Source organism: Haemaphysalis longicornis, unplaced genomic scaffold (assembly GCF_048455015.1).
Source record: "Haemaphysalis longicornis isolate Haplotype H1 unplaced genomic scaffold, Haemaphysalis longicornis Haplotype H1 scaffold_2, whole genome shotgun sequence".
NCBI lineage: Eukaryota > Metazoa > Arthropoda > Arachnida > Ixodida > Ixodidae > Haemaphysalis > Haemaphysalis longicornis.
Genome location: NW_027526295.1, coordinates 124,188,236 through 124,210,959, shown reverse-complemented (window position 1 = coordinate 124,210,959; position 22,724 = coordinate 124,188,236). Strand labels below are relative to the sequence as shown.

Genomic DNA, 22,724 nt, shown 5'->3' with positions numbered 1-22,724 from the left:
CAAGAAGAACTCTTTTTCGAAAAGAGCTCTTTAAGAAAGCTCCCGTTGTGAGTGCTTGTGCAATGTTCTTTTCTTCGCCTTCTTCTTTCATTATGAATGTATACCAACTGCCCAGCTCTAAAGCCTAATACATTTTAACCCAAATAACTCTTCGAGTCATTACAGGTACAGACCTCCTGGGAATGCCACTTGAAGATTAGTGCAAGTTCTAGATGTATCCTCTCTCACAACACATCTGGACGAAGAAAAAATGTAAGTTGGCGATTCCTTTTTACTGATAGCCGAGGAAGAAACCACCGATAAGAACACTTTACTGAACTGAAAAAAGTTTCTGCTTCCACGTGGGATCCGTGTTCAAAATGAAACTGCCAGTACAAGGGGGGAGAGGCAGATGTTTAAGTACAGCCAAAAATGTGACGCAGACGGCGTCAGCATCGTGAAAGCACGTTTCCTGGGTTTAGTGCGACGTTCGCTCTATTGCGTGTACTAGTGATTCCACATGAAGGCGCGGAAATGTTTTTGCTTTCTCTTTTGCAAATGTATGTCAGTTTACCTCGTAGCCCAAAGTTTCTGCCTGTTCTGGGTGAGCATACAGAAACATTTCGGGGATAAACTGGAACACGGCACGATTAAAAATTGGGAAGGTTGGCCGGTATGGCTATAGTGGCTTCGTGCTCTGAACAATGCAGCCAAATTACTCTGTGTAACGATTACTGAAATGATGTAAAATTATTTGAAAGGCCGTAAATCACTCCTTCTCTGGTGTGGCCTTTCATTTCATTCTCTGATCTCCGTCTTCATTATCGTGTAATATATTTTTCGTACTTTACATGCCTGTGGTTTGGTGTGAGGGGCTTATGGTTGCACTGGATTTTGTTCTTTTTCGGAAATTTTCTCTAGATGGCTCTTCAAGGTGGGGAAATCCAAGTGACGGCCCCTCACATATATACCTCCATCTGCGGCAGCAGGGAACAAGTTATTCAGATGACCTCGAGAAATCTTCAGCGTGCCCTGATTTTGTGCCTTGTGAACTACATAAATTGCGAAGCTTATCTATGAATTTTTACAAGTGCCTTTTTTCATGCAGGAAATTGTATGTCCCATTTAAATTTTGTCCAAAAGACAGATTGAAATCGGCCTAGAAGCTTGTTAGTGCTTCATAAAAAACGATAACTTGGCGTGGGAATCACAACTCAGGTGGAACTGTAAAGAGGAACCTGTAGAGAGGAGTAAAGATGGATTCGCAAAGACGAGTGAATTCCAAGTGTAATATTAGACTGAGTGAAACGGAGAATGTAGGGAACATAGCCATAAACACTGCTTTGTATGAAACAGTGAATTTTTAATAAATGTTCTTTCTACTTTCCCACATTCTGCGTTTTTCTGGGGGGAACCATGACAATAACGCTGTACTGGGAAAGTGCACCTCTGAGAAGCATCTTATAAATGTAGCTAAAACTCGAATTCGTCTGAAATTGTTCAATGGCAGTATCCAAACAATTCGAAATACATTGCATAAATCCGTGCAAATATTGAGGTAAAGAATCTGTATATTTGGCCATGTTTGTGAAGCTGTTCACGCAACATTTATTAAATAGGTTTAATAAAGATATATGAATAAACCAAATTTTAGCTGGAAGTCTAAAGCAATATAGGAAACACCAATTCGCCCAGGAATCCGCACTCGTCTAATACTCATTAAGGAACGATAATAAGATTGGGGTGGTTCGCAGCTTTGCTTTTTAATAAATAGCCCACAGGTGTTTCATAATAATAAATGTGAATGTTCAAAACTGCTGATGCCAAACTTCTGGAAATGTGAAATGCGCAAATATGTGTGCATGTACTGCAATTCTCTTTTGATAATCATGGCCTAAGTTGTCAGACAAGAATTTTTGGCTTAAGGTTATGTTATCATAACTTTGGCGTCTTTTTGAAGTATACTTTCAAGTGCATGTTTCCACTCAAGCTTGGTTTCACTAAAGCCTAATGTTGTTTAACTAAAGCTCAAATTCATGCCCGCAATTTACCAAAAGACCTATCATGCATGTTTGATACGGGTTTCTTAAACGGCACAAACCTGATGCAAACATCAAATTTAGTTATGCCTGTTTATAAGACTTAAGCGTTGCCAATACTCACGAAGATTTTTGGGTGACAACCTGGGTAACAATTATCGAACAGGTAATGCAATGCATATATATTAAGAGAACATTTTCCAGCTTTTTGGCACCGCAATTTTAGGAATTATAAAAGTAACTTCTTTTTAGCCCCAGCCGTGTGGCCGGCAGTTATTCAAGGGACGAAGAAAAGACACCCGACGCAAAAGTTTAGACGGCGCAATGGACAGCATGGTCGCACATATCGTCTTCTACTAATGCGATGTTTGTTTACCACGCGGGAAAGGCGTTTTCGGGGTGTTCCCAAAGCGGCGCCGGCGAAAGCGCGCCTGGCGCGCAAGATGACAGCTTCCAGGTGTGTGGCCTTGGACGGCGGTAGATGTAACTTATATAAAGGTATACATGCTGAAAGCTGCAAAGTAACCCATAACTGAGTAACCCTTACGTGTGTACGTATATAAAGGTTACGAAAATATAGGTTACATTTGTACCTTATAAATTATAGGTTACAAAAATTCGAAAATGTATACCTCTATTAAGGGTTACCGAGCTTAGAGTGTATGTCTGGTATCCTTATTCGTCGCATATCAATTCGCACGCTTGCTTCGCTGCTGGCTTTCAATGGGTCACGTGAGCTTTTGAACGAATGTTGTCAATGCCGTTGCATTTGGCGTCACCTTCCAACGAGGCATATACTGCTGCCACATTAATCAATTGCTGTCAAGGTTTAAGGATGCGCTCGTGTACAAACCTGCACGTGTTGATTCGCTTATCCGCCTTCAGTCTGCCCGACATGAGGGTGAGGGCACTTGCGATGGCCAATCGCCTTGCGGTGACACCACGAAGGCTGGCAACCATGTCCAGATACTCGCCGACGGTGAGGGGCGGGAGACTCTGCTCGGAGATGCCGTCCGGGGCATATCCGATGCTTTGCTGCCAGGAGCGGAGATTCCCGCCCAGGGACAGCGCCGATGTGTACGCACCGCCCCCCGTCGGAACAACGAGGCCAACGAGGATCTCCAGCAGAGTGGTTTTGCCGGAGCCGTTGACGCCCACAAGGCCCAGGCACTCGCCTTGATTCAGAAGTATGCTGGCGCCGTCAACAATCTTGACCTATGGGCGTCGTCGGTTGTGGGGGCGGGTTCAGAGGTTTGAAAATATTAGTGGTTGTAGGCGGCCACTGGCATATAGTCCCATTATCATCACCATTCAAAGATGTGCCTGTCCCGCCCCATCATGGAACAGATCGCTCGCTTTAAGGGGCGCATGACTCGGTCTTTCTAACAAAATGGTGACGCTAATAAGATGGCCGAGCTCAAAATTTCAAGCAATCAATCAAACAATGTATTAATATCTTAAAATGACACAAGCGGGTTATTTACAGAAGGAGGTCCCAAGGTCGGAGACTGTAGCAGTACCTTCTGTGCAGAATAACTTAAAATACACTAATAGCAGCAACCGAAAAGAAGGATGTGTGAATAGGTTAAATTACATGGTAGCAATAACTATACATTACCTTAGAAAAGAAAAAACGCTGACAAAAAGCATCAGAAACAATCTTGATTACGTCTGAGGCAGTGACATCAGGGGCGGTATTCCCGTGTTTTTTCCATTGTGTGTCCCTTTCAAAAGTGTCCCTTTTGAACGAGCCCTGATTGGCTAAAAGCGAACACCCGGATGTGACGCCATGCCAGCACGGCGGAGCTATGAGCCGTGGCTACTCGGAGCAGACGATTTGGAGCAGACGATTTTTCGTCGCCTTATTGTTGGTTTGCTGGCGGAACAATAAACACATAAAAAATACTCTGGTACGGTTTCAGTTCTTTAAAATGCGTTTGCAAGAACAGTTACGGTATTTGAATCAAGGGCCCTCTGATTAACCGGAAGTACGTCACGATGAAAGGGACGCAAAAGGGACGTTTTCAAAAGGGACAGTTACGAGAATACCGCCCCAGATAGACTGGATTGCCATAACGAAGACCACGGGAGCGTGATTGTTGCTGTTGAACTGGACTGGTGCCATGGACGTGGACGCTATCAGGGACGGGGACAATGGGCGCTTCGCTAAACTCTCCGTTCGATGACACCGTCACCTTAAACGACCCATCTGACGAGCCAGTTCCCAGCAATCTTTGTGCTATGCTCCTCAACGAAACATTCGTAAAAAAAACCTTTCCACGGCGTCTACCTTTGCGAAGCCTCCAACCCAAGCACTCAGTTGCGCAGCTATGCCCCCAGTACAAATCAATGTTTCCGGCAGCTCTAAACTTATCACTGAGCTCCCCATCTCCTGGCTTTGAGGGCATTAGCACAAAATGTTTGAAAACCACCGGTGTTTATTGTTCTATCATATTAACAAAAATATTTCAGCAATCATTCGACACGGGTACGCTTCCTAAGAAATGAAAAATAGGAAAGGTGATTACAGTTTATAAGTCCAGCAAAGAAAATAATCCATGTAATTATCACCCTATTTCTATAACCAGTAACTCCTGCAAAATACTAGAACATCTCATCTACAGTAATTTGGTTAATTATCTGGAATCCAACTCGTTTTTCGCAGCAGCCCAACACTGTTTTCGCAAGACATACTCCTGTGAAACCCAACTAATTTATTTTACTCCCAAATTACATCAAATTTTAGATAGATCTTCGCATGCTAGCTGCATATTTTTTTATTTTTCAAAGGCATTCGATAAGGTTTTACACGGGCTATTGCTTCATAAACTAAATCAGTCAAACATTGACAGAAGTGTGTTGAAATGAATTGAATATTTTTTGACTGACTGTTCGCAGTTTGTTCTCGCTAATCATTCTTGCTCTTCATTCAGCCCTGTTTATACAGGTGTACCGCAGGGATCGGTCCTTGAGCACCTCTTGTATCTTATTTACAAAAATGACTTGCCGTCTTTGATGAAATATAGTGTCCTATCATTTGGTGATGACTGTGTGATTTTCCATGAAATAACCTCTGATAACGACGCTGTCATTTTGCCGTCTGATTTAAATTCTGTTGTTAATTGGTCGAAAACTTGGCCGATGGAACTCAACACTAACAAATGCAAGACAATGCGTGTTTCTCGTACTAAAACCAATCCATCAAAATATTCTCTTAAGAATGTCGAATTATAATCAGTTGCTTTGTACAAATACCTTGGCATTCACATTACTACGAACCCAACCTGGAACCTTCATATTGCCGTGAACCTTGTGTAAGTTTGTTTTTGCTGTCCGGCTATGCACGGCTGTGTTATCTGCGTCCCAAGCGAAGCGCGTCTTCCACTCTTTATTTTTGTGCCGCACGGGCTATCACATTCAGAGAAGCTGACTGTCTCGCCCTAACGTCACTAGCCCAGAATGATCTTCTTTGATCTACAATGTTCTGGAAGTAAATCGACGGTTCCAGAAACACTCGTGCAGACGCCATGGCATTTGAATCGCCGGCACCAGTTTACGCACGTCGCTTTTTTTATTGCTGTATCGCCGCCTTGTATTCTTTGAGTTGTTAGGAGAGCACAAGCTCCCTCCAATAAACTTGTTTTTCTTAAGACAGCTGCGTCGTCTTTGGCAACGTCACATCCTGTGAAGGTGCGGGGTACATGCAACCTCACCCCTCTTCAAGTCGTCAAGCAAGCCCAACTCGTGCCAGCCGCCGACAGCAAGGCCTAGAGCCGGAGTTTGGACTGCCAGATAAATTGAAGGCGGAAGACGTCATGGCCGTTGCCATGAACAACGCATCCACAATTACCACGAGCCATCCTGTAGTTCTGCAGCAACTCCGAGAACCACCATCATTTTATGGATCCCCCACGGTAGATATTGAGGACTGCTTGGAGAAAGTGGAGCGTGTTCGGATCTTTAACAGGTGGGATGACGAAGAAACGTTTCGGCATGTCTTCTTTCTTCTATTTGGCGGATGCAGCTCGAACTTGGTTCGAGAACCATGGAAGCTCTTTGACTGTACTCTCTTCAAGCGCGAGTTCCTTAAAACGTTCGCCACCGTCGTGCGCTGAGAAACGCACGACGGTGCTAGAAACGCGCACGCAACACCCCAACGCAGGGGTAGTGATCTTTGTTGAGGAGATGAAGAGGTAGGTTCGACGTGCGGATACGGAGATGACAGAATAAAACAAACTAAGGTTTCTCATGCGAGCGGTAAAGCAGGAGCTTTTTGCTTGCCTTGTCCGCAACCCTCCTAAGACGGTGACCGAATTCGCGTCTGAGGCGGCCGCGATGGAGAGGTGGCTGAGAGAGGAGGCGAGCGCAAGGGGAGAGGGACAGCGGCGCACGGCAGCTGCAGCCGAGCGAGGGGGAGAGGAGAGAGTGTGACGTCACGGTGGAGAAAGAGGCGCGCGGCAGCTGCTGGGGAGAGGAGGCGCGCTGTGACGTCATACCATGACGTCACGGCGCGAGGAGCGGTGCGGGGAGCGGCGCGCACCCGCGCAGCCACGGCGAGCAGGCGGAGCGAGCGTGGTCACGTGGTGAAGTGACGTCACCGCGCCGTTGCTACCGACGCTCCTCTCCGCTCCACGCCGTTGCTAGGGAGAGGAGGACTGCGGACGCCGCCGCCGCCGCCGGCGGTGGAAGGTTTGGGGTCGCTTATAAAGTGCATTCGCACTTAAAAGCATTCTGCGAGCTGCAACAACGCCTGCAAAACCCTTTCGTGCTCGCTCATTTCGACGAAAACGCCGAAACGGAAATGCACACCGACGCCAGTGATATAGGCTTGGGAGCCGTTCTCGTCCAAAAGCAAAACAGTTCCGAAAAATTAATCGCCTTTGCCAGCCGCGGTCTGTGGAAGGAGCAGAAAAATGACTCAGCCTCTGAAAAAGAGTGCCTCGCAATTATACAGGCCATTTCAAAATTTCGCCCATACGTGTATGGTAGATCATTCACGGTTGTGACAGACTACCATGCGCTGTGTTGGCTCGCCAATTTAAAGGACCCCTCTGCCCGTCTTGGGCGGTGGAGCTTGCTCCTGCAAGAGTTCGAGGTTACAGTCGTCTACAAATCCGGCAGAAAACACCCCGACGCTTACTGCCTGTCCAGCGCCCCCGTCGACCCACCACCATAAGACTCTCATGAAGACAGCACGTTCTTCGAAGTCGTGACTGAGAGCAACCTAGCCGCCCAGTAGCATGCCAACCCCGACTTGCGCGTTATAATAGACTACCTCGAAGGATGCAATGCTGTCCCTAGGGCGTTCAAGCGGAACTTACCAGCATTCAGCCTCAAAACTCCGTCCTCGTAAAGAATTTCAGCCCCGGGACGAGAACGAGATATCTACTTGCCGTCCCCGCAGACCTCCGTGACAGAATTTTGGAAGCGTGCCACGACGATCCGTCGTCCGGACGTCTCGGCGCAGCTTGTAGCAAAAATCAAGGCGAAGTACTTCTGGCCCCGTCTTACATCCGACGTCACCCACTACGTTCGGAGTTGCCGTGACTGCCACCGACGAAAACCGCCGACGACAAGACCCGCCGGACTTCTGCAACCGATCGCCGTCCTGTCGAGGCCTTTCAACAGATTGGAATGGAGCTTCTAGGCCCGTTCCCTACGTCACGATCACAGAACAAGTGGATTGCTGTAGCGACAGACTACTTGATGCGCTAAACCGTCGGTCTGCCGAGGGGGACTGCACAAGAAGTCGCCAAGTTCTTCATAAACCAAGTTGTGCTGCGACATGGAGCCCCTGAAGTCCTTATCACAGACCGCGGAACGGCCTTCACTGCGGAGCTTATGCAAGGAATCTTACGCTACAGCTACACGGATCACCTAAGAACGACGGCGTACCACCCCCAAACGAACGGACTACCAGAACGTCTGAACAAGATAACAGCGGATATGCTGTCAATGTACGTCGACGTTGCAGATAACAGTTGGGACGAAGTGCTCCTGTATGTGACGTTTGCGTACAACACGGCTATCCAGGAAACTACGCTGATGACGCCGTTCGAGCTTGTCTACGCAAGACTGCCGACTACGATGCTTGGCGCCATGCTTCATCATGTAGAAGACGACGCCCTCAACCCCGACGTCCAAGGATACCTTCAGCGTGCGGAGGAGTCTCGCCAGCTCGCTCTAGTTGTTATAACGGACCAGCAGCTGGTGGATGCCGGGCGCTACAACCTCCGACGCCGATACGTCGAGTACCACACAGGGGATCGTGTTTGGGTTTGGACTCCCATCCGACGACGCGGACTAAGTGAGAAGCTTCTGCGACGGTATTTCGGACCCTACCAGATTCTACGACGTGTAGGCCAACTTTACGAGGTGATCCCCGATGGTGGTTCCCGAACATCACGACGACGCACGCGGCCCGAAGTCGTCCATGTGGTTCGCTTGAAACCTTACTATGCAAGATGACGGACTTTTTTGCTGTTGTTTGGACTGTCTTTTATTTTAGCATCGGTTCGATGCACTCTTAGAGAGGGGGTAATGCCGCGAACATTGTATAAATTTCTTTGTTTTTGCTGCCCGGCCATGCCCTGCTGTGTTATCTGCTCCCCAAGCGAAGCGCGTCTTCCATTCTTTATTTCTATGCCGCACGGGCTATCACATTCAGATAAGCTGACAGTATCGCCCTAACGTCACTAGACCAAAATGATCTTCTTTGATCTACAATGTTCTGGATGTAAATTGACGGTTCCAGAAACACTCGCGCAGAAAGATAAAAGCCTGCAGAGCTGACGCCGCGGCATTCGACTCTCGACGCTCGCCTACGCACGTCACTTTTTTGACTGCTGTCTCGCCGCCTGTGTATTCTTTAAAATGTTAGGAGAGCACAAGTTCGCTCAAATAAACTCGTTTTCTTTGAATGCAACTGCGTCGTCTTTGACTTCGTTAAAGTATTGTAAAAAAATGCACAGTTTTGTATCGGCATCTGAGCTTGTCGGTTAAGGATTTCTGGGGTTCAATATCTAGCGCTGATGCGGCTTGGAGGGGATGCCCCGAGAAAACAACCAGCGAACATTACGCTTCCTATGTATATGTACTCTCCAGGCTCGGTAATACAGAATGCAAATAGATATAGTTAGTGGTTGTTCGCCCTAGGAAAACCACCGCCCCATATGCAGCTAGGTGACAGGACCCTCAAAAGCCAAGTTACTAGCCAATAAATCCAACCACTAAGAAGGCGAAGCTTCAAAATGAATCCTTTTTATACGCGCGCATGATGCTGTCCGGGCAATAGGTGAATTTCCAACACTCGGGATAATATTCAAAATGTATGCAATCTGCAATTCGTGTGAGCTTGTTGCATCTTTATGCACTACAAGCGATGAAACATACCAGCCGCTTACCCTCATTCAATTCCAAAAAAAGAAACTTTTGGCACAGACACTGGAATCATGAATCAAATGAAAACTATGAAGCAATATTGCGCGGTTGACGCATATCTGGGGAGAGGTTCGTAGCATCGATTTGTGAAGGTTGTGCATAACAAAGCAGTTTTACTGGTGGTTACGCAAATAGCTGGGGCGTTGGACAACTGGTGGCCTAGTTTGCGATAACTGAGAATGAAAATCTACGCGCCAAAATACGAAGAGCCAGGACCACGCACCAAGGAAAATCCAAGTTGGGTCTGTGTTAGCCTAATGAAAGTTTGAACACCATGCCTGAATACCGTCTTGGACAATAACTAAATTTTGTCGGGTTTGAGAATGTTGTATTTTGAGACAAGGTGGACGGCAGTGCTAAGGAAGCCGTGAACTACAGTATCGGGTTAAGCTGGTTGTACCTCATTCTGCCACAGTGTCATTTAAAGGCCTTAAAAGTCACATACAACTTTGTTTTGTTTTGTTTAGGGAATATGATGTTTTTTTAGTACCGTCAGCACTTTCCTGGCGAAACTGACGCTTTATCACCAGAGGAACTGCACTAATTATGCCGAAATTTCAATTCCCCCGTGGCATGGCATGTTTTGTGAAGTCAGGAATTATGTATTGAAGGTATGTCAAAGAAACAGTTGTTGCTGACTCGTGTAGGATCCGAACGCGGCAATTCCGCCGAAACTGCAATTGAAGCTGGCAGGAGCTCATGGCAAATGGGCTCGGTTACCGCCTATTACCGTTCTCACATGGTACGCCGATAAAAGTCTGCGGCAGATTCGCTACTCAGTTAACTTCTGATTGAAACCGTACGTGCTGCATTATAACATGATTCATGTTATTTGCTTAGTGAAAAACATTGGGCATCTAATGAAAAACGTAGTCACTATGCGACAGTGTTGTTTACGCTCAAGGGCGTTCGCAGAACTTTTTGCAAGAGGGGGTATCCATTAGCGGGGGGGGGGGGTGCAGGAGTACGGTTGTGATAGCACCAAAAAAGCGCTATTTGTGGTTACAAAGACTACAAACAGCGAATTAGAACCAGACTTAGAGTATATACATTGTATTTTATTACCGTACAAAGAAATAAAGTTAATGAAGAAAATGAGAATAGTTACTGTCAGTTTGTAAAGAAGAGTGGCCAGTCTCGCTTCGTGAGGGTTCTCGACTCACGCAAACTGATCACCAGCACACAGCACAATACGTTCGCATACATACAACTGCGCTCCGTCAATTTTCCTTGAGTAGCAGCTGCAGAAGCCTCGGGTTTTTCTGGGCTAATTGCGAGATGACATGTGTGATGAAGTCTGTTGAAATGGCTCACGCAATAGAAATACTACTGGCGTCCCTGCCTTTCAATGCAATACAGGCGTACAAGCGTTTTGAGGGGCTGATTTATAGGTTTTGTTTCGGGGCTTGGGTGGTACCGACATTTCGCAATTCCGAAGGAAAAGGTGCACAAGGTGATGGGACGGCACGGGAGGATGTTACACTCTCCCTACTAGGTGTAGCGGTGACGATGTTTTGCTAGATATAGCTGGAAATTTGTCCGAAAACTGAAGTTCTTGCAGTAAGATTGAATAAATCTAGAGTTTAGAAAAATAAACAAAAAAACTTCAAAATTTCAGAATTTGTTCGATCTTCAATAGCCAGCACAGGCAGTAGTGTCTATAGTGCAATGTTGACCGCAGTGCTGAAGAGCCTTACATACGGATACGCAGGACCTGAGTGTGCTAATCATTTCAATAGCGTGTATTGTTGGGCTAGTTGGCTCACGTACATAATTAAAAAAAAACTTTGCGGTAAAGGACGGGACAAAGGAGAGAACGTCGGTGTCGTTCAGTTCTCTCTTCCGTCCATCATGGCAAAATTATTTTAATTATGGGCCAACCAAGCTGTGCACCTTTTTTGTCATGCATAAAAATATCCCATTTTCCAAGGGGGGCATTTGCCCCCCCCCCTTGCCCCCCATTCCGGACGCCCATGCTTACGCGAGTTGGCTGGTATTGTGGCAGACGTTCCCAGCGTGCACCGCGGCTGCGTGCGGAGGGTCGGCGGGAAGTTGTTTCGTATGCAATTGTGCACGCGCTGCCGTGCTTGTTCCAAAGTTTTGGAACTTACGCCCTGATCTTTACTACTACGAATCTAATATATATAAATTTCAAGCCAAACATGGCTATCTTGAGACGTTTACAGCTCCCAATTTGTTCCGTTGGTTTTACCGGCCTCAGTAAATCATGGAAACACCAGTGCAGGAAAATCAGCTGGAGAGTTTTATAGCTATTCACTCTTTTTGTCACCATACAGCTAATTTGAATGAAGGTTGGTTTACCCTAATATTTACGTCATATACTTCCGTCGGATACGTCATATAGTACATACTTACGTCACAATTTCCATTCCACACAGGTCTTATTAAAAAAAACACTTAAACAAAACTTTAGTTACACAGCATCTATTTGTGACCCCAGCTCTGAGACTGAGTAAATCATTAGAAGTAGTTCAAAACAACGCCGCTCACTTCATTCTTCAGAACTACGGCAGAACAGCTAGTGTCCCATCCATGAAAAATTCCTTGCAGTTACCTAATCTTGCTACGAGCCCTAAATACGACCACTGTGCTTGTTTCATAAACATTATTACCACAATTCATTTCTGCGACCAACTCTCATTCGTTCTCTTTATATGTTTCGTACCGCTCCGATCACACTTTCACGGTAGGCATTGACTTGCCACTAACATGTACTTTCAGTCATTCATTCTCACACTTCAAACGCATGAACCCACCTTCCTGGACGGTTTTCTGGCATCTAAGATCGCGAACGTTTCCACACTACCAATCGGATGCAAGGTGTTGGTGAACCTGTACTGTTGTTGCTGCTGCTGCGGTATTTTTATTTTTTGTGGAATTTCTACCCCTACATAAGTTACCAGTCTCCTCTGAAATTCCAGTGACGTTCACAGTAAAATAAATAACTAAATATGAGCTATTCCAACGAATATTGTTTTGAATGGGCCAATAAATCACCATTTTGTTCTCACTGCCTCTGAAGAACAGCGGTCGACACGTGTAAAAGGGAAGTGGGTGCCGTTACGTACTTTCGTTAGCAGTCCCACGGTCTTTTGGAGGTTCCGTATGGCCATTGCGACGTCCTTGAAAGCCCTGGTTTGGCACACCTGGTTCACGAGCTTCACCTCTCGCTCGACTTCTGGATCCAAGGAGGTCGCTACAAGCCTGGGACCCTTCTCAACGGCCGCCTCGTCCTCATCGGAGGTGCCATGCAGGCAGCGGGCAATGTACCTGTGGCGTTGGAAATACCGTTTATGGGAACGCAGAATTACCTCTGCGATTTCCACCAGTACAAATAGAAAGGGCGCATCGATGACAGTACCAGTAAGGCGACAAGAGATTTGTTCAGACAAAGATATCAAACTGTGTGAAGAGGAACATCCCAGCTGAGAGCAACGATTTGTTAAAACTTGTCCTTGAAAATATCTTTTAGTGTTGTACCGTCATCATTACGAGGAAGATAGGTTTTGTTAACCTTTGTGTCTACTTTTTCCCACCAGTTTTTCTCCCAAAGCGGCAATTACGGGCTCATCCCTGGCCCCCACGCTTGAGCAAAACGTGGTGTAGTGGTATCAAAATAGACTACTGCCCGAAAACCATTACTGCACGTTTACCTTCGTCAGATGATGCCCGTGGTAGTAATTTTCCTTTCTTTGTGTAATTCCCCTGGCCTCCAGGGTATTAAAATGAATGGACAAGTTAAGCCACTGATTCCTTCATGCCGTAAAAAAAGGGCTCTTGAGAGATGTCCAAAGCTAGGCGAACAGTTTGCGGCCGATCGAATGCGACGGCAACGAACATGTCTGATGCGGCAACAGAAAGACTCCGAAGTTATCACTGCGCAGTTACTATGTCACGGCGCGTGTTCATACGACTTTCCTTGTGTTTTGTCGTTTTCTCGTTATAACGCGATTGCGTCATGTAAGCAATTTGAGAACGAAAAAAACATATCAGAGGTATCTGAGAACGGCGCATATTTAAAGCCTTATGCAGACCGTGTCCGAAAGTAATCCTTTTATGGATTGCAGACCACCCATGGCGCCCCCGACGTCTGAAAATGCCGGCCAAACTCACGCGCGTACGGTGTAGGCCAGCGGCGAATCGACGAATGACAGCACAGCCACGTAAAGCAAGCCCTCGACCATCATGCTCACGGCCTCGTAGAAGCCGGTTTCGTAGAAAGGCTCGAGAGGGAGCAGGAGGCGCGCCGTGACGTTCTCCTGGCGTGCTGTGGGGAAGAGCCCGTATAGGGAAAGATTCCGGTTAGCCAGTAAGCGCCGTATGTGGCAGCTTTTAGCGACATGTGCAATGCGTATGCAGTTGTCAATAACAGCCAGTTCAACCTTGAATAGTTATATCTGGGAATTGCCGAAACAACATCTTTTACAAAATTGTTGGCGGCAAAAGGAGTGGGTTTGGACTTCAGAAAGCCGGAGTAGCTTTCTTAAAATCCCTCTTGGGAGAGACAGGATAAGGCTGAAAGTATGAAAGCTGTGTTTTAGAAGAATATTGTCCACTGAACAAAGCACCGCCAGTATTAGGGCGATTAATCGTCCAAATCAATTTTAAGTGTCCTTTGATTACTGAGACCATTAGAGGTAGATACGAGAGAATGTTAGGGCAGCTTAGTGTGGATGCAAGCGATTTGCGGCTCATGTCAAAGGCGAACACGCTGGGATCTGGCAAACACCGAAAAGATCGTGGTAAGCGCCTCTTACAGCTATTTACTGTTATAAAACGGTAGCCACTACACATCACAGGCACACAACTTTTTCACAATTGCGTGATGATAATTTCCACAAAAAACTACAAAATAACGGCCCTGCTTAATAGTGTGAACCTTCGTCCAGTGAGAATGGAAATCAAACCCGCGTCCTCTAGTGTGAGCCGGTGTTCACCATTGATAGAAACGGAAACCGAAGTTAGTACGGATTTGTGCTCACATCAAAAGAAGCAATATTTAACGCCCAAGAAAAAAATCGCAAGGATGTTCTTCACTGGGCATTTGCCAGATGCGTCACATGCCACGGATACAGGGGTACTTCCACTGGAAGGCAAGACACACACACACCAAACCAAGGTATCATAAAAATCAACTATGTGAATGCGCTTTTCACAAACCCTTCCGGCCGTTTTCTGCATTTTTTGCCTGCGGAAGCATTATAAACTCACCGATTGTAGCGTTTTCAGCGGCCGCCATAACCACGTCCACGTAATGCACCAGTAGATATCGGTAGCATTAATCGGTTATCAATATCATTTAATTGGTTGGATGACGGTAGAATGGGTAGTACTTAATTATTGGTGCCACAGTCAGTGGTGGCGTCGAATTCTCTTCCCCATACCAGAAGAATGTTTTGATTGGTAGCGCTGAGAAAAGGGGTCTCGGCTTATAGCTTTCTGTGGGCACCGAAAGGCGGCTGAAAAATAGCGTACAACGGGGTAATTCAGCAAAAGAAAGAAAGAAAACGAAGGAAAGCCTACGGCGATTGTCTCTACATCGAAAGGATATTTTACCTAGACAGAATTATGGTGACAAGCGCGTGTGGATGTGTGCGTTGTGCTTACCCTGTACCGATAAGCGGTTCTCTGAACATGAAATTATCATGCGTAAATGCTGTGCACAACGTTACAACCAAAATCTGCAGAAATTCATGCAATCGCATGCCAATGCCTAGAATGCTTAAGACGCCTGTTTATAGGGTACTTTTTTTGCAGCCAAGTATAGCCTATTGGTAGAGAAAGACAGTTGAATATCTTAAATTTTATAAAGTTTTCTTTTCTTTCTTTTTGCGAATGATCTAAATTATACCCTTCTGCCGATGAAGTGCCTTTTCTTCTTAGTTATGTTGTTTTTCGAATACGCAAAGCATATTGTAGAGGTGGTCCCTTTAGCTATGTTTTAAAGGGACGGACAACCGATTTTTGTCGCGTATATGTTCTGTAGCTCAAATTAAATTCAGCGTTTTATAGAGGCCTTTAACCACAAGCAGTTTTTAAACCAATTGGCGAAAATATTTTTCATTTGGCACCAAATTTCCTGAAATGCAAAGGGTGGTGTTTGGTAGTGAGGAAAATTGACAGACACTACAATTTGTGTCCCGGTCAAGTGACCTGCAAACCTATCAAACTGCTGAAACGCCTATCACTCGTTGAAAACCTTTTAACACATGTATTTGTATAAGTTTAAACGCTATATGCATTTTTAAACATTATTTGGGAAATTTTTAGGACATGCCAGCCGCCGTCGCTGGGTTACGCTCAGTGTGGTTGACTGAGAAACCATGCCAGAACCAATGGCGGCAATCAGTAAACAGTATGTTATTTCTATTGCGAGACTCAGTAAAGGGGCTTTGACGATACTGCCTGAGTCAGGGCTGTTTCTTCAGCCGAAATATCTCATTTCAGTTTCCAAATGCGCCAACGGCAGCTGGAAAAAAAAAGTTGCCCGAGGAAGAATCGAACTGCAGAAGAATCGAACGTGAAGCCAGATTCTTCCTATCGTCCATCCCAACTGGTGGCACCTTCGTGAAAAATCTACAAGGGAATTGAAAAAACACAAAGTGGAATAAGAAAGCCTGTGATTCACACTTTTTTTAGCTGGTGACAAGTTTTTTTTATATATCGCTTTTCATGTGACCCACAGACAGACGCATAGTGACATGCAACTGTATGTCCCGGTTGCCAGCGTTAGTTTCGGGAGGACACATACGGCTCGTGGATCTAAAAATTTGGATTTAAAATGGTCTAGGGTGTTATCAGCAAAACCATTTCTCGTTAAGGTGGTTTAACGGGTGCCCCTTCATTTGGAATAAAGAACACATACTCGACAAAAATCTGTTGTCTGTCCATTTAAACGTATTTATAACGTTCTGTGGAATTTTTTGTTTATTCATCGATTTCTTTTGGTGAAGGATAATGCATATTTTTAATTTTGTCCGATCATTTTTATGAATATTTCATTTTTTCTGCTTGAATTAATGGTTCGAAATTTTGTTACACCGGTAACCTCCCTTTACGCTATTGTGAAGATTAGAGGTGTTACTTCCACCTAATCAGCGTCAGCGGAAATATATGGCGTTACACGGTTTACTCCTTTTCGCTGTTTTACTATCCGTATTATGAACATTCTTTAGCGGAATGTTTACGTGTAATATTCGGTTTTAGGGGAGATGTATCAGGTGCATATTTCTGCTTGTGTCTGGCCATTTTTGCAGTATTTTCTTTTTCAATTTTTCTCATGTTTTATTTTTGATATTACATCCGTTTGATATTATCTCCATTTGCACTATCAACACGAACATCCCCCTTATCTTCATATTTTACAGCGTCCTTATCCACCGTGAGGGTTTGATGCTAGATCTGTCGTTTTTTTTAAAGAACACTAAGCTTTACGCTGGGCCTGTTTATCCTGACGAATACGCTTGGTGACTTGATCCGGAACTGCTAAGTCCTGCCTGGGTTTTTGCTTACAACCACACGAAGCTTTTGACGCGCTGTAAAATGCAGTGGTCGAGGCTCTACTGCGGGAGGCATTAAATTGTGCCGCATAGTTAGTAGCACAGTAGTACAGTGGGCCATTTCACCGTAACGTTCGGGGAGCTTCTGCATACTAACTCCTTCCTTCTCCTTTTGGGACTGCACAAGCTACGGAAATGTGAAGCTCCTGCCAATGGCATAGGGCAGCTCCCCTTTGCTTTCCACATCTGTCACACGTATGTGATCCTGTTATACTTGAATACTTTTTCCCTAACAACCAAACTGAACAATGCTGGTACTGTATATCATCTTGTGTTTTGCCTGAACTGGGCTCAAACGTCCCCTGCCCTCAATATTGCCGAGCTGCATAAAACATCCCATTAGGGCAAGAGTTCGACAACGAGTTCGCCTACGACCACTTGCTGGAAGAGGACACAAGGCTAGCAGCCAGGCCATTAGTTGGCAAAGTGTACTTTCCAATAAACGCGCCCAATAAGTGGCATGCACGTAAGTCAGCACTGTTTTTATTTCCCGCGCGCAGATTCTGATTGCGGTGCTTGTTATGGCTACCTTGCACGGCACATGTTGCACCCTCATTCGTTACCATCCACCACATCTAACGGAGACTGCCGGAGCATGTGCATTTATACCGGTGACAAGCGCACGCTCTGCGCTGATAAAATAGTGCCCGATTCAGGCTACTGACAGTTGTCCCTACAAACTGGGCACATGAATAGAAGACAGGTGTCTGAAGTTGTTAATTATAAAATTCTGAAATGGCGTGGTCACTACTGACTTAATAAACGAAAAAGTCCTCTGCATAACCGTGGTTCAATAGCCTACCTAAATTATCTGTACACCAATAAAACTTGTTCAATATGTCATTTTTGTAAATAACATCTGCAGCACAGGTCGACAGCACGTTTAGTTAAACCTTAAGATTGACTTCGTCCTGATGCCATCTCTTTTCTCCAAGGATTTTACGCGGGCGCAGAGAATGTGAGGAATGGTGAGGTTATCGTTGTAAGAAATTGGCTGGAATAGTGACCTTGCAAGCGTAAAACTTACACCTTTTGCACGCGCGAACTCACACCCATGAACCCGCGAGCACCCTAAAGCAAATGTGGGTTATGTCGTGCGCATGATCGCGGTGGAATGCGATACCACGTGGTTTTGAAGGGAAAGAACTTTGTCCTGGAAGTACCTACAAGTAATGCTTCAACGAATGCAGTGCGAGCGTGCGTTTTCCCAACTAGCCTTAAAAAGCATTCGCGTGGGTTACGTGCAGGGCTACGTGATTCAGATCAGTGCCTTTCCCACCTCATTTGCGCATCTATGTTCATTTTCGTTTCAAGCTACACCTTAAAATACAATATGAGCGGCTTGATGTGTCGCATCAATCTACAATTCACAATGATTTTCCGTGGTGGCTTAGGTGTGCCAATGATTGCAGTATATTGAATATATCTCGCAATAGGCAGGATGGCAAGAAGAGGAAAATGGGGATTTGCAGGAGCAAGACCGTGATGGGATACGTTTCACAGGATCTTTGAGTAACAGTGTCATGTGTGCCTCTCTCCGCGTTAATCAGTTGGTCCGTTTGGAAGCCTCTTTCAGCGTTCCCTGCATATCAATATTAAAATGCAAAACACTTAATTCAATAATTTTTGAAGAACCTCTTCATTTATCCAAAATTTGAGAAATTGACAAATTCTCCTGGCGTATTGTGCGAGGCGAAATGCGGTAGCAAACCATTACAGCGACGTGTCTTTCTTTGCAGTAACAATTACTATTTCAGTTTGCAAACGTGCGGTGCTGTTTCATATGTCTGAAGTAAGTGTTTGAAGAAGAAACGCTAGATATCCTGCTTGGTGTCGTATTCTGTCGCGAAGGGAGGTGACAGAAAACGTTGCTAGTTCATGCCGGACGAACTGAGTGGTTTGACAAGGCTTCATAATAAAAAGCAGAGGACGCTCCAAACGATTTGCGAATGTTACCCTGGCAGCACCGGGATACTCTGTCGTCATTGGCGAAGTTCGGGTCCCGGCATGCCTCGGCAAGTAGTTCGCCACCAGCGCGGCAGATGGCGTTGTACTTGAACAGCAACTTCACCTTGGCGATCCCTCGTACGAGCGAGTACGTCGGGAACCAGCGGAACACGAATCCCCAGATGAAAAAGATCACGGAATAGGTGGTCAACGGGTTCTCCAGCATCAGCATCTTCAGAATCTCCACACCTGCCGAACCCATTATCCCTGCACGCAATGACAAAAAAAGCACCCTTCCAAGTAAGGTGCACAGGCATTGATGGCTCTACCCCTAAAGAACACTAGAAGGTACTACTTGCGATTCACGATACATGAATCCTGTGCACCGTAGCAATCGTCGCACTACTGTTCGTTTTAACAATCAATTCATCGATAATTGTAACGATCAAGTCCCCTTGAAGTATCCCTCAAGGGAAAAATAAGTGGACGAAACCGTGGGAAGCTTTGGTAGACTACTCTCACTGCATACCGACGTTTTCTCGCGTAGAACGCCGGTTTTAAGATTTACACTTGCCTCTTAAGGCCATTATTACATAATACTTCACATGCACTCCTCACGGTCGGTTTCCTAAATGGCCTTGAAACACTTGGGCGGCGTTGCAGTGATCACACTTCTGCTGAATGCGCGACTCGCATCGAAGGCGACCGTAAAATGGCTGAGAAATCATTGGCGAAAAGGCGTCGTCGCCAGGCAGAAGCAACGAAACACCGTCTCTGCACTTCGCTCGATGGAGGGCATTTATGGAGGAATATCGTAATATTCAAAAACTTCCTATGGTTTTGCAGCGACCACGCGATTTTATAAAATATTCGGGACTACACGACTTACAGCAACCGCGTAAAGCGAGAGTAGAATCTGCGTCATCTGCGTCTCTTTACCAGGCAAGCAGTTTGCTATCACGCGAACGCCATTAGCTTTCGCCATTATGTCCCTCTCAGTCGCAGCCTGAAAATTACTGTTATTTTAGTGTGTAGACATGTTGATGTTGTTTTTGGTTCTTGGTTTATTTAAATCAGAGTGTCAAACCAAAAAATACACACGTTCCGTTAGAGTTTGAGTTTTGGTAATTACATTTCGTTGGAATTTCGATCCGGTTTGACTAACCAGCCATGAAGCTGGTGTGCGAACTGGTAACCAAACGTGAAGCGGTTCGGAAACCGTCTAAGATAGCGGCATTACTGCGAAGTTTCAAGAAAAGTTTTGTATTTTGTCATGATAAAAATCAAATAAAGCTTTTCCTCGTTCCAAATGGTGCGTTTTTACAATAAAAGTGGTGCCATCCTAATGTCAATTTAATGAATTCGGCCAGGTTAGGAAAAAATTACCAGCGACTTTCTCACCCAGTATTTGTTTCGTCCACATAAAGCCATCGTCCAGAGGAATAAATGTGGGGTTTATTGATGCCTCTTTCTTTGTTTTATTTTACCATTTGAATGCCACGAAGAAGTGAACACATTGTTAATTCTGCTTTACTTCGATATCATATCACTGCTTACGCTGTGTAGCAAAAAAATGAACATCTTTCTAATTTTGACATATTGGAGAAAACATCTTTGAGGTCATAAAACGAGCTCAACAAGTTACTAAGGCAAGATCATTCAACAAAGCAAGGTGGGCTTTGTCTGCATGGTTTGTCATGTATCCTACCAATCAAAGCACATAAGGAGAAGGAGCAGAAATATATCGCCGACTACGGGTTGTGGTACGTTTAGTATCGGACTTCTACCATGTTACCCATAAGAGAATGCTGCCTGCATTCCTATGTCAAACTTTCACATACATCGCTCACACGCACACACAGCAGGGCATTCTAGCCGCCTGTTAAGATGAGCTTTTGCTGTGCAAGAGACTGTAGTACCATAACTGCAGTGGCTAACGCTGCGAAAATGTGGGAATATGAACGACTAGAGTTCAGCAAATTTCGAATTGATCATTGGAATGCTGCACTCACGCATGTCTTGCTCACCTAACACTCTCTTTCCTATTTTCTTGTTGCTTTGGGCTTGCCTTGCTTGTTTAAAGCCAATTCCACAAAGAACAAAAATTGTTTGCAATAGTCAGAGCAAGTGCGCGTCATTTTCTGTGGCCCGTCCATAGGGCAGTTGATTAAGTTCTTACGATTATGTTCAACATGCCAAAATTGTGGCACTTTTAAGGTGATACAAGTAGACACATTTAAGGTTTGAGCGTTTGTCGGTGCACAGTGCCGAATTCTCGCGGCCTGCTTTTCCCTGCACAGTCCCAGCGAGGGAAGGGCAATGTCGGTGCTACAGCAGTCAGGCAGGCTGCGCCAATAATATGACATTTCTTTTTCCAGCCTGCCGCCCTGCTTGCGCGACGAGCAACAACACACCATTGACATATGTGTGCGCTACCTTCTCCCTTTGTTCCAGCAACAGGGAGAAAGTTTATAACGTTTTGATTTATGTGAATAGGGAAGTGTGCAAGGGATTGCGAAGATGATGGTCCGAAAAAGAAAAATGCCCCAAATAACTTTGAACACCCGTTATCAACGAGTGACCGGCGAACCGTCTCGTTGCGAACAGACAACCGTTATTTTTATTTTCGGTTTTGTCCCGTTTAGGGTTCAGCGGGCTGAAAAAATAACGGTTCGGGTTGGGGTTCAGTTTCGGCAAAAATACCGGTTGGGTTCCGGTTTTCGGTTCGGTTGTGGTTCTACACTCTTAATTTTATATTTATCAGCTTTCCGCAGATTCAGCGTTAGTTCCCTGCAGAACAGCAGCTGTCCAGATGCAGTCCAGATGAACTCACCAGCAACAAACAGCACAAAGGAGAACAAGCAGAACGCCGACGTGGGGCTCCGGAACGTCAAGGAGACGAGATACGTAAGCGGCAGGCTAGAGAAAGCGTTTGCCAGGAACAGGAGCAAGATGCCCACTGCGGTGGACAGAATTAAATCTGTCAGATTTCTGGTAAAATGAAGGCTACGCAAACTCGGATGCACTGAAACAACAAATCCGAAGGAGACAGGTAGGTCAGTGACGTGAAAACGACAAAAGTTACAACATTGATCCTGCATTGCTGAAGGGCTCATTTCTGCGCCAGTAGTTTTGACGGTGGCAAAACAAGAAACCGCCTATGTAATTGACGTTTCGTATGATAGAATAGCACATCTTCGTCTCACCTAGCCTCACACAGACCAACGCCGCCTGTATAATCATTGCCTAACTCGTGAGCGAAAAATGGCCAAACGGCTACTCTTCTGCGGCTCTGTCGAATCCTTTACCACTCCGTATCCTTCCTGCGTGCTTTTATGTCCGCCAGCTAGTGCCCCGTCTCCAAAACTATGCAAACTATTTGACACTTTGTCTAGCGTTCCCCAGGCGGCGCTGCTACGCTTTCTTTCTTATCACTACGCCTATCTGTCTCGGTGTGTCGCCTATAAAACCGCCTGCACCATGGCAGACGCAAAACCACTTGTGGTGCCGTAGGCTGATGCACGCTTTGCACGCGTACCTACTGGGATCACGGGCCACAAAATTTTGTGAGTGGGGCATCCCCCTCCGCCCCCTCTGCGTTTCGGCCTTGCTTTGTCCACGCTGTTCGAACTCCGCATAAGTACACAGTTTTAAAAATGAGGACTGTACTGTACCAGTCCCTCACAACGTGGCTGGACCCTCAACTGCTTATATTTTTGTTTTCTATCATCTCTTAAAA

General features: G+C 45.5%; 1 protein-coding gene across 1 annotated transcript in view; it reads right to left on the bottom strand.

Annotated features, from left to right (window-relative positions):
- LOC144168271 (phospholipid-transporting ATPase ABCA3-like) overlaps positions 1-22,724 on the bottom strand; it is a 68,743-nt gene that overhangs the window by 19,697 nt on the left and 26,322 nt on the right. The window contains exons 10-14 of the mRNA XM_077697287.1: positions 21,819-21,944; positions 18,995-19,252; positions 13,593-13,746; positions 12,548-12,749; positions 2,872-3,233 (exon numbers count right to left, since the gene is read on the bottom strand). Coding sequence (XP_077553413.1) covers positions 2,872-3,233; positions 12,548-12,749; positions 13,593-13,746; positions 18,995-19,252; positions 21,819-21,944 — 1,102 coding nt within the window. The remainder of the gene's footprint in view (positions 1-2,871; positions 3,234-12,547; positions 12,750-13,592; positions 13,747-18,994; positions 19,253-21,818; positions 21,945-22,724) is intronic.